This window comes from Sturnus vulgaris, chromosome 1 (genome assembly GCF_052056855.1).
Source record: "Sturnus vulgaris isolate bStuVul1 chromosome 1, bStuVul1.hap1, whole genome shotgun sequence".
NCBI lineage: Eukaryota > Metazoa > Chordata > Aves > Passeriformes > Sturnidae > Sturnus > Sturnus vulgaris.
The window spans coordinates 104,082,340-104,097,658 of NC_142243.1; the positions used below are offsets into that span (position 1 = coordinate 104,082,340).

The 15,319-nt window shown below is 39.3% G+C and overlaps 1 protein-coding gene across 2 annotated transcripts in view; it reads right to left on the reverse strand.

Moving 5' to 3' along the window:
- CEP192 (centrosomal protein 192) overlaps positions 1–14,649 on the reverse strand; it is a 56,217-nt gene extending 41,568 nt beyond the window's left edge. Inside the window, exons 1-13 of one of the 2 annotated variants that reach the window (XM_088172810.1) lie at positions 14,335–14,632; positions 13,441–13,563; positions 11,762–11,916; positions 10,342–10,388; positions 8,890–9,022; positions 7,867–8,018; positions 6,600–6,740; positions 6,008–6,344; positions 5,538–5,678; positions 3,052–3,116; positions 2,797–2,970; positions 1,155–1,281; positions 897–1,027 (exon numbers count right to left, since the gene is read on the reverse strand). In XM_088172810.1, the coding sequence (XP_088028936.1) occupies positions 897–1,027; positions 1,155–1,281; positions 2,797–2,970; positions 3,052–3,116; positions 5,538–5,678; positions 6,008–6,344; positions 6,600–6,740; positions 7,867–8,018; positions 8,890–9,022; positions 10,342–10,388; positions 11,762–11,916; positions 13,441–13,563; positions 14,335–14,498 (1,890 nt within the window). In that variant the 5' untranslated portion in view covers positions 14,499–14,632. Of the gene's footprint in view, positions 1–896; positions 1,028–1,154; positions 1,282–2,796; positions 2,971–3,051; positions 3,117–5,537; positions 5,679–6,007; positions 6,345–6,599; positions 6,741–7,866; positions 8,019–8,889; positions 9,023–10,341; positions 10,389–11,761; positions 11,917–13,440; positions 13,564–14,334 lie in introns of both variants that reach the window. The other variant, XM_014870871.2, reaches the window with a different exon arrangement.
- Between the last annotated feature and the right edge of the window lie 670 nt (positions 14,650–15,319).

The following is a 15,319-nucleotide window of genomic DNA, read 5'->3' on the forward strand; positions in this document are numbered from 1 at the left end:
GTCACTCACTGGTACAGTATCCTGGGGATCAAGACAGGGGCCAGCACTGTTCAGCAACTTCATTAATGATGTGGATTATGGGGCAGAGTGCACCTTCAGCAAGTTCCATCATCACACAAAATTGGGAGGTGTGGCTGATATACAGGAGAGTCAGCTGTCATTCAGAGGGACCACAGGACAAAGATGGGCTGAGAAGTGCAAAGGGAAATGCCAAGACCAGCACCTAAGGAGGAATAACCCCAGGCCCCTGTACAGGCCCTGAGCCAACCAGCTGGAAAGCACCTTGGCAGAAAAGGACTTGAGGGTCCTGGTAGATAGGAGGTTGACCACAAGCCAGGCAAAGAAGCTCAGCAGCATCCTGGCCTGCATTAGAAGGAGCTTTGCCAGCAGGCTTAGGGAGGTGACACAGGTAGGGAAGGTAGGTATCAAGGACTACCAAACTAACAAGACACTTTTTTCAGACTTGCACCATGTTCATATTCTTAAATTCTATCAACTAAAAGATTTTATTCCAATGCTAAAGATAAGTTGTTTCATTAAAAAAATAGAAGGGGAAGACACAGCTGAAATTCAGAAACTTGGGTCACAGAACATCACCATCCTACCAGTCTCTGAAAAACTATGGGCTGACAGACTGATCAATTTCACAAGTGAAGTTGGAAGAAAAAGGAAAATGAGATGGTGATATTGACACCTGACTTACTACAGGATCATGTCATTCTAAGGAAACTATCCTAGGAAACAAGGGCATCTACTAGGATTCAAATGATCCATATAAAAAGCAGTGAGCTGATACGAAAGTCCAAATTAGCTCTATTCAAAGAATAATAATTGGAGGAATTTGAATTTTGTTTCAGTTCATAGTTGCATTTAAAAAAAAAATACATCATCAATACCTTTGCTTTACTTTTGGTAGCATCTTCTGTACTAATATTTTCATGGATCCCAGCAGCAGTATCCACCCTATGCCCTGAACCTTCAGAGCTGATAAAATTTGCATGTTCTCTTGTTTGTGCTTCTATGTCATCTAACAGCAACAACAACAAAAAAAGGAATTAATTTACAGTAAGGAAGTGGTCTAAAAAAACGTGCATTCTTGAGATACACATTCTCCCTTAATGCCCCCATAGAAAAAAAAGCTGTTCTGGAACTACCTGAATACACCTCCTCAGACAACCGTGAAATCTCTTGGCCGATGTCACCTCTTGATGAATCAGATTGCCTTAGCAAAGAAACAGGCTGCCTTTTCTTCGGGGACATAATATGGTAACCAAAAGATGGCTATAAAAAAATATCCCAGAATACAGAATGAGTAAATTCAGTAATTAACAAGCAGCTTCAATACACCTGCAAAGTAGTTTTGGCCTGCAGTGCTTGCTTGGTGTACCTCTCATACCACAAAGAAATAAAGTGTGCCTCCTAGCATTGCAAGTGCCTAATCTAAACACATACACAAAATAATACTTCCCACACATACATAAAATAAACTAACAATTGGCACGGCTGAACCCCAGCTAGTGACTAAGTACCACACAGCTGTTTGCTCATTCCCCACATCCTCCTAACAGAAAGAACTGGAAAGAATGGGTAAACCTTGTGCATTGAGGTAAGAACAGTTTAGTAACAGACACAAGATATAAATTATAGCTATAATAGTGGTAATGAAAAGGAAGGAGAGAGGAACAACATCCAAGAGAAACAAGTGGTGCACAACACAATTGCTCACTGGACACAGACCAATACCCTGCCTATGCCTGAATAGTGATCCATGGCTGCAAGCCAATTTCTCCCAGTTTATAGACTGAGCAGGATGTTTTATGATACAGAATATCCCTTTGGTCAGTTTGGGTCAGCTGCCCTGGCCGTGCTCCCTTCAAGCTTTTTGTGCACCTGCTTCACTGGCAGAGCATGAGACACTGAAAGGCCCTTGATTTAGGGTAAGCATTACTTAGCAACAACCAAAACATCAGTGTGTTATCAACATTATTCTCACACTAAATCTAAAACTCAGCACCGTACAAACTGCTACAAAGAAAACCAACTCCATCCCAACTGAAACCAGGACACAACTTACTTATACCAGTTACTCATAATAAAGAAATAAAGTACATATGTTCACATCATCTCTGCCTGGAGGCATGGTCTGCCACTAAGTCTTGGAATGCTTAGAACAGACTAACTCTGCCAACTCCAACAATTCTTCATGACACAACTGAATTACACAAGAATGTGTGACTTCTCCTTCCCATTGTACACACTGCCCCACCTTCTTTTTTTCTCTGAAACACAGATGAGATCCTATCTACCAATAGCAGAAGAGAGAAGTGCCAGGTATCCAACAACTACAAGAAGTATACAGAATCTAGGTGATTACATTTTTACTCAAGTTGGGCATTGCCCAGATAGCTCATCAACTGTCAGCAGCCATTCAGAGATGCCCTCACTGTTCAAATATCCTTGTCTGAACAGCATTCATTCAATTGTGTGGATAATTTGCTGGGACCTCCAACATGCTTCCTTATATGGTGTACTTTTCTCCCTCTAATCCTACACATAATGAGTTCCCGACCAAAAGGTGAAGATCAACATTTAACAGTAACACTAGCCAGTACTTCACATCAGAAATTCCAGTAGGAAACCACCAACCCACACCTGTAACATACAGAAAAATTCCTTCCTAAATCAACTAAGAAAATTAGATGCGAGAAAGAACTGGTTACAAAATAACAAAACTAGTGCTAGTTGTTATTGTCTTGTCTTTTCCTTGTTTCTCAATATTAACATTTAGATACATACCCGTTTCACATCACCGCCTCCACCCAGACATCCAAGAGCTTCGGATCTCTGACCAAAGAACTCCCCCAAAGACAAACGTAAATAGCTGGCATCTTTATGAAGACTGAAGCTATTAGCAGATTTCCATGAAGTATTTGCTAATTCAGATGCATTTGGACTGCCTACCTTTCCTGCCTGCAGACAAAGAGATTTCAGAAGTTGCAACTTGTAAATAAATTAGAAAACTATTTTATTTACATTGAGGTCATTAGTTACCTGCACAAGTCTGTGTGCTTTCTCAAATTCTTCCTCATCTTGTGCAATCATAGCTGCTGCTTCAGCTTAAAACCAAAGAGAAAATTTATTAAAATAAGGCAAAAGTTACTAAGTAATGTCATTACTATTTGCCACCATTAAACTCAATTTGATGGAAAGTTATTGCACACATAATTCTAGACCTGAAACAGTCTGGGACACACTAGGAGTTATCCAATCCCATTGTGGTGAGAAAAGTTATATGAAATTAGTTTTAAAGGAGTATTTACTTGATCTTTAGAAGCCAAAGTAAAATCAGCATTTAGTTAATTAACTCAGAGGTGAATAAAGCAAGTTTCTAACAGCCTTAGCCCCAAGTTAAATTATAACTTTTTATAGGTTATGATATCCATACTAGCTATAACCAAACATAATATGGCTTACTCGGATCAAGCCTTTACTATATTTGGGGTTGAAAATTTTTACCATCAAGGTGGTACCTTTGAAGTGGAGCAAAAGAAAGATATTGGCTTGTACCAGTTCATAAAAAACACATGCAAATTAACAGGCCAAATAACTCAATCATGCCTTTGAATTCAAATGCCTGTACTTTTCTCAATTACCATCTACAGAACAACCAAAACTTAAGAATCCCTTCACCAAAATGTTGTGAAAAATTGATCACTACCACTTGATTGCAAAGTTAATGTATCACTAAGCTCATCAAAACTTTAAAAATACATGGCCTTGTACACAGAGCATCCCCAGGCATAGAGGGCACAGGGCAAAAGCCAAGAATAGATGCAAACTTGTAAGGTGAATACAGCTGTTGTCCATAAAATTACTCATGGGAAGTCACAATACATACTCTGAGGAAAGAAACAAAGTTGGAATTATATCCTTATTGAGCAACCAAAGATCATCTCCTAAAGGCAACCTGGCACTATCTATAGCACATTTTTCTACTAGTTGAACTCTACAGTTAGTAGCTGTTCTTTACCTTCTCTATGAGTCTTTCAGCCTCCAGAGACTTTCTGAAGTACCCAACACTGTCAAGTGAGCACTCCTGCACTATTCCATACAAGAACACACTGTGGGCACAGTTTGCTGACAGAGAGACATGTCATAAATGAGACTCCAAAGAATCAGATGTAACATGTCCTTTCTGTCCTTACTAATAAAATTTCTTCAGCTGTCAAACATCACTGCAGACAGACAAGCAGACTAGCAGCCAGAAAAATGCCAACCATGTGGAGTCTGTCAGTGTTTTATCATCTACCATGCAAAGAGGTAAGCCCATTGACTTGAAAGCAGAAGTGCTTAAAAATCTATCAGGTGGAAAAACCTAAGTAGCCTTGGAAAAATTTACAACAGTCAAAAATTCTAATCACTCAACAACTCAAGTCTAAGATTCAAAAGATGTCTGAAGTATAACAGCTTTTGAAAAATCATGGAAGAGTTACTGACATAGTAGATGGGAAAGTGTCTCCCAAATGATGTATTTACTTGAACCATCAGATAACCACTACAGTGTTGAAAAACATTATTTCAAGCAGTCAACCCTGTTTGATCACTCGTTCAAAATGAACAGTGTTAGACAGCATTCACTTTGAAAGAAAGAAGAACCTTGAGTGGACCATGGGCATCTTGAGAATACATTAGCCCATCTACATGTCAGGTTTAGAAACTAGAAGAGATTAGGAGAAATGCTGTTGCACACATTGCTTGAATCTCTTATGAAACAGATGAGCAGATGACATTTTGGTGCTAAGGAATCAATTTGCCTATGGCACTACATGTGTATTATCCAAGCCTATATGACAAATATACAGATTCTCATGAAGATCAGTCTGACACAGATTAAGGATAATAAATAACTTTTTGAGTAAACAAAGATTCAAAAAGCCTAGAATTCAAGAGAAGATGAGAGTACTAAAGCCCCCCAATAAGCTCCAACATTTTTCAGTACCAGTACCACTTTTCAGCATCAAGACATTCCCTAGGGACTTCACAAAAAAAATCAGCAGCTAGTCAATACAACACTTTCAAGTCTCTCAAATTTTGATGCTGTATTCACATTCTATTTGATTTTGTAGTAATTCTTCATTGATAATTATTTCCTCTCTTATTAGTATCATGCAACACAAAATTACTTTTCTTCCCCTTTTTTTGCAAGAAAGAATATCATTAAAGTCCAAAGGAAATACTGTGGAAGTGAGATGAGTTGCTTTACCTCATACAATAAATACTTTTTGTTTTGTCTTAAAACACTCTTCATGGGAAGAGTAGAAAACAGAGAAAGAAGCTATGAACTATAAATAATGATATGATATCACTACAGACTACTATCAGCATCAGCTTTCAAATAATTTGTATTATTTGTAACCTGGAGTCTTTGCAACACCAAATACTGATTTGTTGAAGTGAAAAAAAGAAAAAAAAAAAAGGACGTTTACTTAACATTATTACAGACAACAAGAGTTAACTAAAAAAAGATAACTACATACAGCCAGTAATGAACTCCTCATTTCTTTTATCATCTTCAGACATATTTAAATCTTGTTCTTCATCAAATGCAGTATAATATGCAAGATCAGTCACCCATTTGCCCTCCTCATTTTGATACACAACGCTGTGTGGTAAATCACCTAAAAGATACATCAAATGCTACATTATGGATTAAAATTAAAAGGGATATGGCAAAAGTTGCTGCAAGCTCCAGTTGCTGCAACTGCAAGCCTACGCTCATTTAATCAGCAAATAAGGAACAGTTAAGTGCAACATACAACAATCGGTGTTTCTGAAAACAAAAGCAAGACAGAATTAATTCATGCTACATTGGTTTTTGTTACAAACTCCTACAACTAAATAGAAATGCCTAGCTTATAATTTTGTTTCTTTTTCCGCGCAATAGAGTATGATCACAATTGCATAGACAGGTTTAATGTAAATATAGGTTATATGTAAAGCATCCTACCTTTGTCTGTTGTAGCTAAACTTAAGTTCTCACAGCTGTCCCCAGCTGGAGAGAGGTAAGTATCAGGAAGACCAACTTTACATTGAGTTGCATCTGCCTGAGGTGCATTTGCACTAAGAACTTCAGAAGTGGTGTCATGTCCCAAAAATCCTCTCGCTGTGCGTAGCACTTCTGCATCAGAAGAAGCAGCCTGACAGACAGAGGACTCTACTCCTTGCTTCTGAAGGACATCTGAGACATCAGCTTTATGGTTGTCCATGCACTGCAGATACAGGGAATCTAATTGCAATTCAGCAGCCATGTGGGAATCCAGCACATCCCCAGGAGTCACAGAATTCTTTGAAAACAATAATAATTTTAAAAGTGTCAGAAGCACAGTTATTAACTGCACGTACTAAAAGTTATAGATACAAAACAGTCCAAGCTGCCTATGTTTGAGAAACAGGCCTAAAACCAAAGTGGTATTATTAATTTTTTGGCTAACCACCCAACCTTCCTTTACAAAGATCTAACAAGTTTTCAAAAACACTGCCATCTTCTACTACAGTCTTACTCTACATGAATAATAGGAATTTAAATGGCAATTTCATACCTTTTGCTGTGCTGCTCTGGGCAGCATTTCTCTTTGCACAGGACATCCAGTTATCTCTTCACTTTGTGAATCTTCATCACTAGCATTTCCAGAGTCTATTCCAGTCACAGCCCCATGAGTGGCAGATCCCTGAAAGTTCTCCTTTAAATAAAAAATATAAAATATTTAGGTTCCACTAGAATAGATATACAAAAGGGAAAAAAATAACACTACAGGGCCTTTTAGAATATTAAAAAATGCTCTAGTAGAAAAGAGATTAATGGCACTTTAACTCATATGACACTGCCATAGCCAGCACCTCTAGTTAGCCTCTACCACCAAGGACAATAGTTCCTGGCTATGCCAATCCATGGATGTGCCTGCAAGGGCAAACACAGCAAGAGGGGAAGATCTCTTCTTATTCCTACTACATTCTCTTATTCCCTTTGATATGGGTAATGTGTTACCACACTTTCCCTTCTGGCTGACCCACTGTTGAATATGGGCTCCAACTCAGAGCCTTTTGTACCTACCCTACTGTCAATCTACAAGGCAGAGAAGCAGGGACATTTTGCACAGAGAAGCTCTGAGAGCAGAGCTCTGCATTGTCACTCTTAAAACCACTTATCCCTTCCTTCATGAACAGTTTTAACAAATTGTAGCCTATCCAGACTACTTGTACAGGGTTAACATCACTTCCCACATAGCTTGGAAACTCTGATGTCAGTTGGGGAATTTCTGAAATTTCAGAATCTGCAGTTTAACTGTTTAAATCAATCACAATTTTCCACTCTGGTCAAGCATGGGACTGCCAGGATCACATCGATTGTTGCAAAGCCAAGAAAATGGAAAGGCACTTAATCCCTGGCAACCTGTTTGGAATGGAGCTAACTGCTGCTCAAAGGCAAACCACAAGCCAGCCTGTTGCTGCCCTACATTTAACTTCCACACATTTACCAATTATTTAAGAGAATCATTGTCTCTCCTAGGAAGACAGGTCTTTGTGTTGCTATACACTCAAAGACACCTAGGACATTGCTATCCAAGATGTAAAAAAACCCCAAATATTAAAAAGATTAAAAAAATTAAAATTATGTATAAACTCATTGTATGATGAAAAAGAAATACCAGCATGTTGCCTTAATAGGTATAGAAACAAAAAAATAAACAAAAAAATAGTTGAAACTCTGTTTAAGAATACCAACAAATATAACTACTGAAAGTAACTACTGAAGTTGAACATGTTTAAGAGCCATTGGGCATGCTGAGCGTTGAACTTTCAACCTACTTGTAATAAGACATTTTCAGAAAGCTTCAGTGCTGCACAACATTCTGAGAGTTTCTGCAGGTTGGTGTCTCTTATAATTTCTGGTTGTATCAGCTGCTCAAAATACGCTTCTAGTTGATTATCAAAGAATTCTCCATCATCAATATCATCATCTATGAAAAGAGAAGAAAATATTTCTACTCAGCAAACTATTAACTTAATTCTTATATGCTTAACCCTCAAGTGAAGTTATACAAGGAAGAACAAAACAACTTCTAAAGACAGTCATGACATATGTAGATGCCATGGGAGAAATGCAGTAGCCCTACTTTACTGCAAGGGTACTTCATCTCACAACAGTAAACCTAATGATTATTCTGCCCTCCTCATTGGCACATCCAAGAACATGCCCTGTCATCCTTCATGTCATGGGCAAAGTCAGCTGCATTCATGAAGAAGAGCATGTTTGTCCTTCTGCAGCAGCCACTGGAAGGGAACAAAAAGTTCAAAACTCTTAATGATACAGAATCATGCTCTCACTTTTATGCCTGCAGGTAAACTAGACTTACAGCTTGGATGTCACCCCACACATGCAGCATCTAAAGAGAGCTGAACTCAAATTCAAGTAAAAGTCCTTTTTCACTGCATGAGTGTGCTCTTCACCACCGGAATTTTATCTCTACTAACCTGAACTGAAAATTTAAGTAAGGTAACCTGAAACAGAGTTCCCACTTTATTAAATCAATGCTCATGTTGCCACCTATATCTTTGATTCACAGTAACTAAGGACTGTTGTTTATTTTTTTAGATTAAAATTCCAATTGTGATCTTCTCTGACAAATTTCATAGCCGCCTACTCCTGTTACAATTTAAAAATTGTCAGTTTTCCAAAGAACAGCTTTCTTTAATACTGTTATACTACTTCTTTATCAAGCACAATCTGATATTAAATACTTAAGTAAAACAGAATCTTTCTCATCAAGTATGCAATAACACTGAGTCAGAATTACAGACTCAGTTACCAAGATTTATAAGCACACCTACCAGTGGAATCTTCATCTGAGCTTAGAAGAGATGAGAGTTTCTCATTCTCCAAAAAACTTGAAAGGCTATTGCTGAGATGAACACTCGAGTTCACACCTTCTCTCAGCTTTTCAGAAGGTTCAGATGGACCAACCTGTGAAAAACACCCATAAAGAAATGTTTATAGAAATTACTATTGTATGAAATCAGTTAATAAAATATAATTAATGAGGTTAATAATATTGCTAAACTCCACATGCACTTTTTTTATTTATCCCAGGAAGCACTCAGTTCCAATGGACTTTGCCTGCTAGCTTCCAGAATGGATGCATGCAAGAAACGTGGGAACATAAAAGGCGAAGAGCAAAAAAGCATCTGAAAAGCATCTGAAGGACACCCAACTTAAGAGACCTCAAAATAAAGAACTGAAACATTGCATTAAAGAGTTTACACTTGAAAAAACTCCATCCTCCATCCACTGAGCTGCAATCCCAACTTAAATGTACAAAGACATCTCTCAATAGTTTCCTATGCTGTTAAAACAGAGCTTCTTCAGAAATCGTACACACGGATCTAACCTCTGTTGGATATTTCTCCAAATGAGCACACTGAATTAGTCAAAAAGCAATATTTCAGCTGGATCTAGCTAACAGCAAATACTCTATCTTTTCTATAGCTAAATGATTTTTAAAAACAGCATGATGTAATGTCTGGTATGAATTTAGTCTCACATTCTTTGTAATGAACAGATCATCTTTGACAAAAAAAAGTCAAAGTTCAGAAAGTAATGAATTTGATAGGAAAATGAATTAATGGTTTTCATAAGAAAACCTGCAGGCATTCAACTGCAACTCACTGACCACTATGGCCCCTACAAAAATCAAATTACAGAAAACGAAATCAAAATATTAGCTGATACATTAAGGAGTATGTAAGGGATAGCTTTTGGCATGAGCCTGATACGTGTTTTCTACAAGGACCAAGCAACCTCCCATTCCTGCCTGCACTGTATCTCTGTGCCCAAAACTCTTAGCATCTCTAACACAGCAGATAAAAACAGGTGAAGCATAGCCCTACCTGTCAATACCAGCAGCTATTTGCTAGCTCTGGATTGTCTACTTCAATTTCCAAAAGCATTACAAAAATTCCTCAAAATATGCTTCAGTAAGATGGACTACAACTGGGATAAAATGGGAGGTCCTTACAGTGACAAAGAACTACAAGACAGCAGAGGCTAGGAGCAAACAACAGTTTTCACAACTGAGGAAGATTAGATGGAGTCATGCTCACATGGCACTAATTAAGTGATCTGCAAAATGAAAACAAAGTGAGTCATGCCAGCACTTTTATAAACTTATACACAAGACAATAAACACAGTTCCATTCCCTCCCTCCTCCTTTCACAGAATTAAGTCTATTAGAATATTAATATTAGAAAACATTTAATTTCAATGTATTTGGAAAAGCTTTTACCTTGCTGTTCTTAATGTCTGGGAGAAAACACATTCCAGTTGGCAAATCTGAAACATAAAACAGTGGTGTAAGCAGTATTTTAGTAGTATAACAAGTGCTGACTATTCTCTAAGGTTAAACTTAAGCCCCTGGAAGGTCTTGGACTACACCATAGAAATAACCCAAACTTACAGACTACCACAACACTAAACCTTGTACGTTCTTATGACAATGATCTAAAAGCTCTTGTTAAAAAGGCAGAGCTTCATCAGGGCTAGAACTCTAAAAATGATGGAAGTTATTTACTGCCTTAAGGATTTCCCCAAGGCAGCACAAGAAAATAAGGAGTCCCAGTTTGTATTAGCAGAAGGAGGAACAAGTGTTCTGTTCCACTGCTGCATTTCACCTACTGGACCAATTCTTCTTTTGGATCATTTTAAGCAGCATCCACTTGTCTGTGTGTTATATCCACACATAATCCAGTTGCAAGTCCCACGTGACAGAGAACAGTTTAGACTTGCACACACAGATTTTAGCAAAAAAGGTTTGTAATTCTTCAGTACTAGGTGTGAATAAAAGACTGCCACTTCCTCAAGACTACAGTAACAAATGACTGAAGCCAACATTTCCCTGTTAGAAGTGTTTTTTAATAAGGGTCTATTTATATTACAGGTCACAGTACTTCCTAATTGAACAGGTTATCTGTCAAAATTATTAATACTTGACAAAAACCTATACAAGTACTCAAAGTTCAGAAAAGGATAACGTCTAGAAGTATATATTTACTATCTGTATTTACTGAATTTTATTGGACAAATAGAATTTATTCACAGAACTGGCATTAGCAAAAACCACAGGCAAGCTTAATATCAGTAGCCATGCTTTTAAAATAAGTTTTGGAATATTCTTTTGCTTCCACTACTCTACCTAGACTTCAGAAAAAATATAGTTTTCACAACAAGTATTCAAAACTATTTTTTCATGCATAACCTCACTAGAAGAGTATGCTTCCAACACCTACAGCAACAATTAAAGACACCTATTACAGGTTAGAATAGGGCAAGAGAAGAGATGCTAGTTAAAACATAACCTTGCAGCCTTATAATTACTGAAATAGAAGCGATAGAGAACAAGCTACATACACTTCTTCCCCAAAGTTCCTGGAACTAAGTCAGATTACTAATGGCATTCTATTTATGGTACTATATAGCAAATATTATTTTCACCAGCCCGCTGTATAGCTTTTTACTTTCAAGAGAAGTCCAAGAATATGTCAACCACAACCCTTCTCTATTTTCAGTTTACTCAAATCCAAGAGATTTTTTTCAAAACTCATTTATAATCTGCCATAAAACAATGAAAGGGTCAAAAGAAGACATCTGTAGCATAAAAAGCTAATTACAGTGACAATAAGAACACATTTTTTCTAAAAAATTAATACCTTCCAGTCGCTCAAGTGGCAAAACTTCCCGTAAGGTACCTTGACCAGGATTTGAATGTTCAATGACATTCTGAGCTTCCTCTCTATGTACTGAGTGGGATTCTTTCAAATTAACACAAGGTGGCTGAGGCTCTTCAATTTGCGTAGCAATTTCCCTAGAAAGAGAATTATTTCAACTAAAAATCAGTAAGATACACAGACTATCATCTCCCGTGATAAAGATTTGATAAATGCTCCAATTGCTTTGTCTCAAGACAGTTGTTTCCAATATAGGATAGATTCTAGAGACCTGTTATTTTACAATAAAAGAATGCATATCAAAATAACAAGGACTTCAGTTTAACAATTTAAAGAGTGACACAAATAGGCATGTTTTGCATGAAATTTCACTTTCTATCTATTTGTTCCTCTTTGATTTCTGTAAAAAGAGGGAAAAGTATAAGGACGAAAGGGTCTACTCTGTCCAAGTTCCATGATCCATTTGAAACCAAGTCAAACACTAGACAAGATTTCAACACGTCCACAATATCACCAAGCCTTTTGTCACACTAAGTAAGGGACCAAAATATAAAGAACATGACTTGATGAAATTGCATGTAGTTAAATAACAGCTTTTGTAATTATGCAGGAAAGTTATCCTTCACTCCTGGCTTTACAGAACATCCATGCAGGCTTATAAACTAATCATGCCAGATGTTAAAATTTCATACTTTTGTTTCAATATTTTAGATAAATTAATGAAACTAACATTTGAATGTCTAAAACACAACTATTCCATGTACTGTGTTTTGTTGTGTTTTACTTGAGTACAATCAAGACACTGACTCCCTCTCAAATCTTATACTCTTTGTTTTGATAAGGATATAGTGCCTACAGTGCAATTTTATCAGTGAGAAAGGCACACAGTGCAGTTTCTTCCACAAAGGAGCACATTTGGCCTTGGTTAGAATAATCTATGCAACAGCTGGCAGCACTTCCACCACTCAGCAATGCTTTCTCAAGTATATCACTAATACTAATTATTTCATAAGAAATACCAATCACTGAGGCTACAAGGAAGGCTAATTTAATAGAAACTGTTGCTCCTTTCTGTATGCAAACTGCTTGATACTTATTCAAAACATATTTATATCAGTGTTATTCACACACATGACATGAACCAGCTTAATTCTAGATTATGTAAAGCAAACTAGGTAAATACAGGCCACATTCAGGTAAGTCAATTAAATAATCATGCTCAGGATATTTTTAATTAGCGTGACAACAAAACAAAACCTCACAGTCTAGAAAACATCCCTTCTGAAGATTCATTCCCGTCACACACATGAAGTCAAATTAGTCAATCAAACAGCAGAATGCTGCTCATGTAGGGCTGCACAGGCTAAGTGGCATCCCTGCAGAGGGTACTTCCATGTGGCCTAGAACTATCCCTCTTCAGAAAACATGGAGCTGTTTTTGTAGGAAAAGCTGCCCAGCCTGCCAAACACTGTAAGCCAACAGGCCAACATACAGCTGAGCTCTCCAGCTACTGCAGGCCAGTAGTAAAAGCTCTTGTTTTCAACTCTGCAACTCAGCTCTGAAGTAGCCCATAATTAGCCATATAGCACATACAAATCTACATACTAACTTACTAGTATCTGCATTTTAGGATAGAATTAGATTTTAACTACCTCACTTACATGTCATCATGAAAGCAGAGGGCAAATCTTCCCACTGGCTCAGGATGTGACTGACTGCTGTGAGTAGATCCTGATAGAGGTGAATGTTTCCCTTCCAAATAGGACGCACAATCATCAGGAAGCCTGTAAATGTGGGAGAGAACAACACACATCAGTCATTCTAATATGCACTGCTCCTGTTTTCCAAAGAATTGAAGGGAAAAAACTCATATTGATGACTACTCATTTATTGTAAGTTAAGTTATTTCAATATTTTAGCTAATCTGTAATTAGAGATACACGTATGTATCCTGAATTCTCCTCTCCAGTCTTCTGTACCTCTTTATAGTTTTTTAGTGGCTAGTGGTGTCCTTCTGGAAAGACAGGGTATTAAAGTCTCATCTTACTTGTTGTCCAGTAACAGGACAGCAGTTAAGTGCAAAGGCTTCAAATTGTTACTCTTTGGTCTACTCCTTGCTGAGCAAATTTTAATTCTTATACATAACACTAGCTCTTACACTTTCTATAAGGAGCCAGATTCAGCTAAGTTCAGCGAACAATTAACAGAGAACACGATGTAAAAAATATATCATTTCTCTACACAACTTCAAACTCGAGTATAGTAAGCTGAAGAGCTGGGTTAAAAGAGACTTGACTGTTACAGCCTAAAAATTAAATTACTTTTGAAGGGCAATTTTTGCAAATGTCAAGTGTTGTACTAGTTACAAATTAAATGCAAATTTTACACTGATAATACAGACAATCCTGTGTTTGCTGATTACTGAGATACTGATTGGTAAATAATTTTACGACCGACCAAGTAATCTGTGAAATTAATTTTTGCTCTCCAGAGTTAAATGCTTCAACTGTTCGGGGTTTTTTATATTACTGAGTGGCACTTACTAAGACCCTCACCTGTTGTCACCGCCCACTTGGCTCCTGACAAGAGTGGAGGCCGCCACAGGTAACCCCAGGTTGGAGACGGTGACATTCTCAAAGACGACACTCGCGCTGCTGTTCAGGGAATGGCCCAGGTAGCTCGGGAACGTCTCGTCGGCGATATTCCTGAAGTCTTCCATCCTCCTGCACACGCTGCCTGGTACAGCACTCGGCCCGGCAACACCATCAGCCCCGGTCGGGCAGCATCTGCAAGCAGGACCCAAACAGCTTCACACGTACACGAGGCAGCGCACTTTACTCGCACATCACTGCCAGTATTCCTGGGCAAGCACCCCGCCTTATCCACAAACGTGCGCAAGAACCATTCCCAGTCCTTTCCCACCAACACTTCTGGGGGACACACTTTCACAGCCCTCTTGGAGCTCCTAAAAAGAGCGGTGCTCCTGCGAGTCACCGTGGCCGCTGCCAGACGTGCCAGCCTATATTTAGCCCTTAAAGCCGCCCGGACCGCGGCTGTCCAAGCCTGCCCTCCTCCCTGCGCGGCCCCTCCAGGGAGCACCTGAGGCGATACCAGCTCTGTGGGACCATGGGCCCCAGCGGGAAGGCGCCGGCTGCTCACCGGCCACGCTCCGCCGCGCAGTTCGGCGACGAGGGAGAGCCTTTTTGCCCAAAGAGCAGGAGGAGATGGGCTCTGCCCTTCCCGAGGGTGCCAGGAGCAGCAGGAGCGCCGGCGGACAGACGGACCGACCGCCAAAACTCGGAACCCGCCCCCCGCCGCAGCGCCCCCCGGCGGCCGGGCGGGCACCGCTCGCTCCCCTGGCGCGCAACGGAAACGGCCGCGAGGCCGACCCGCCCCCCGCGCGGCCAGGAGCGCGTGCGCAGCGGCGCCGCGCGCGCCACCCGAACTTCGGCGGTCCCTCCCGCGCAGCCAATGGCGGCGCCCCGAGCGGAGCCGGCGGTCGGCGGGCACGGCCCACGGCGGGAGCCGGGGAGCCAGAAA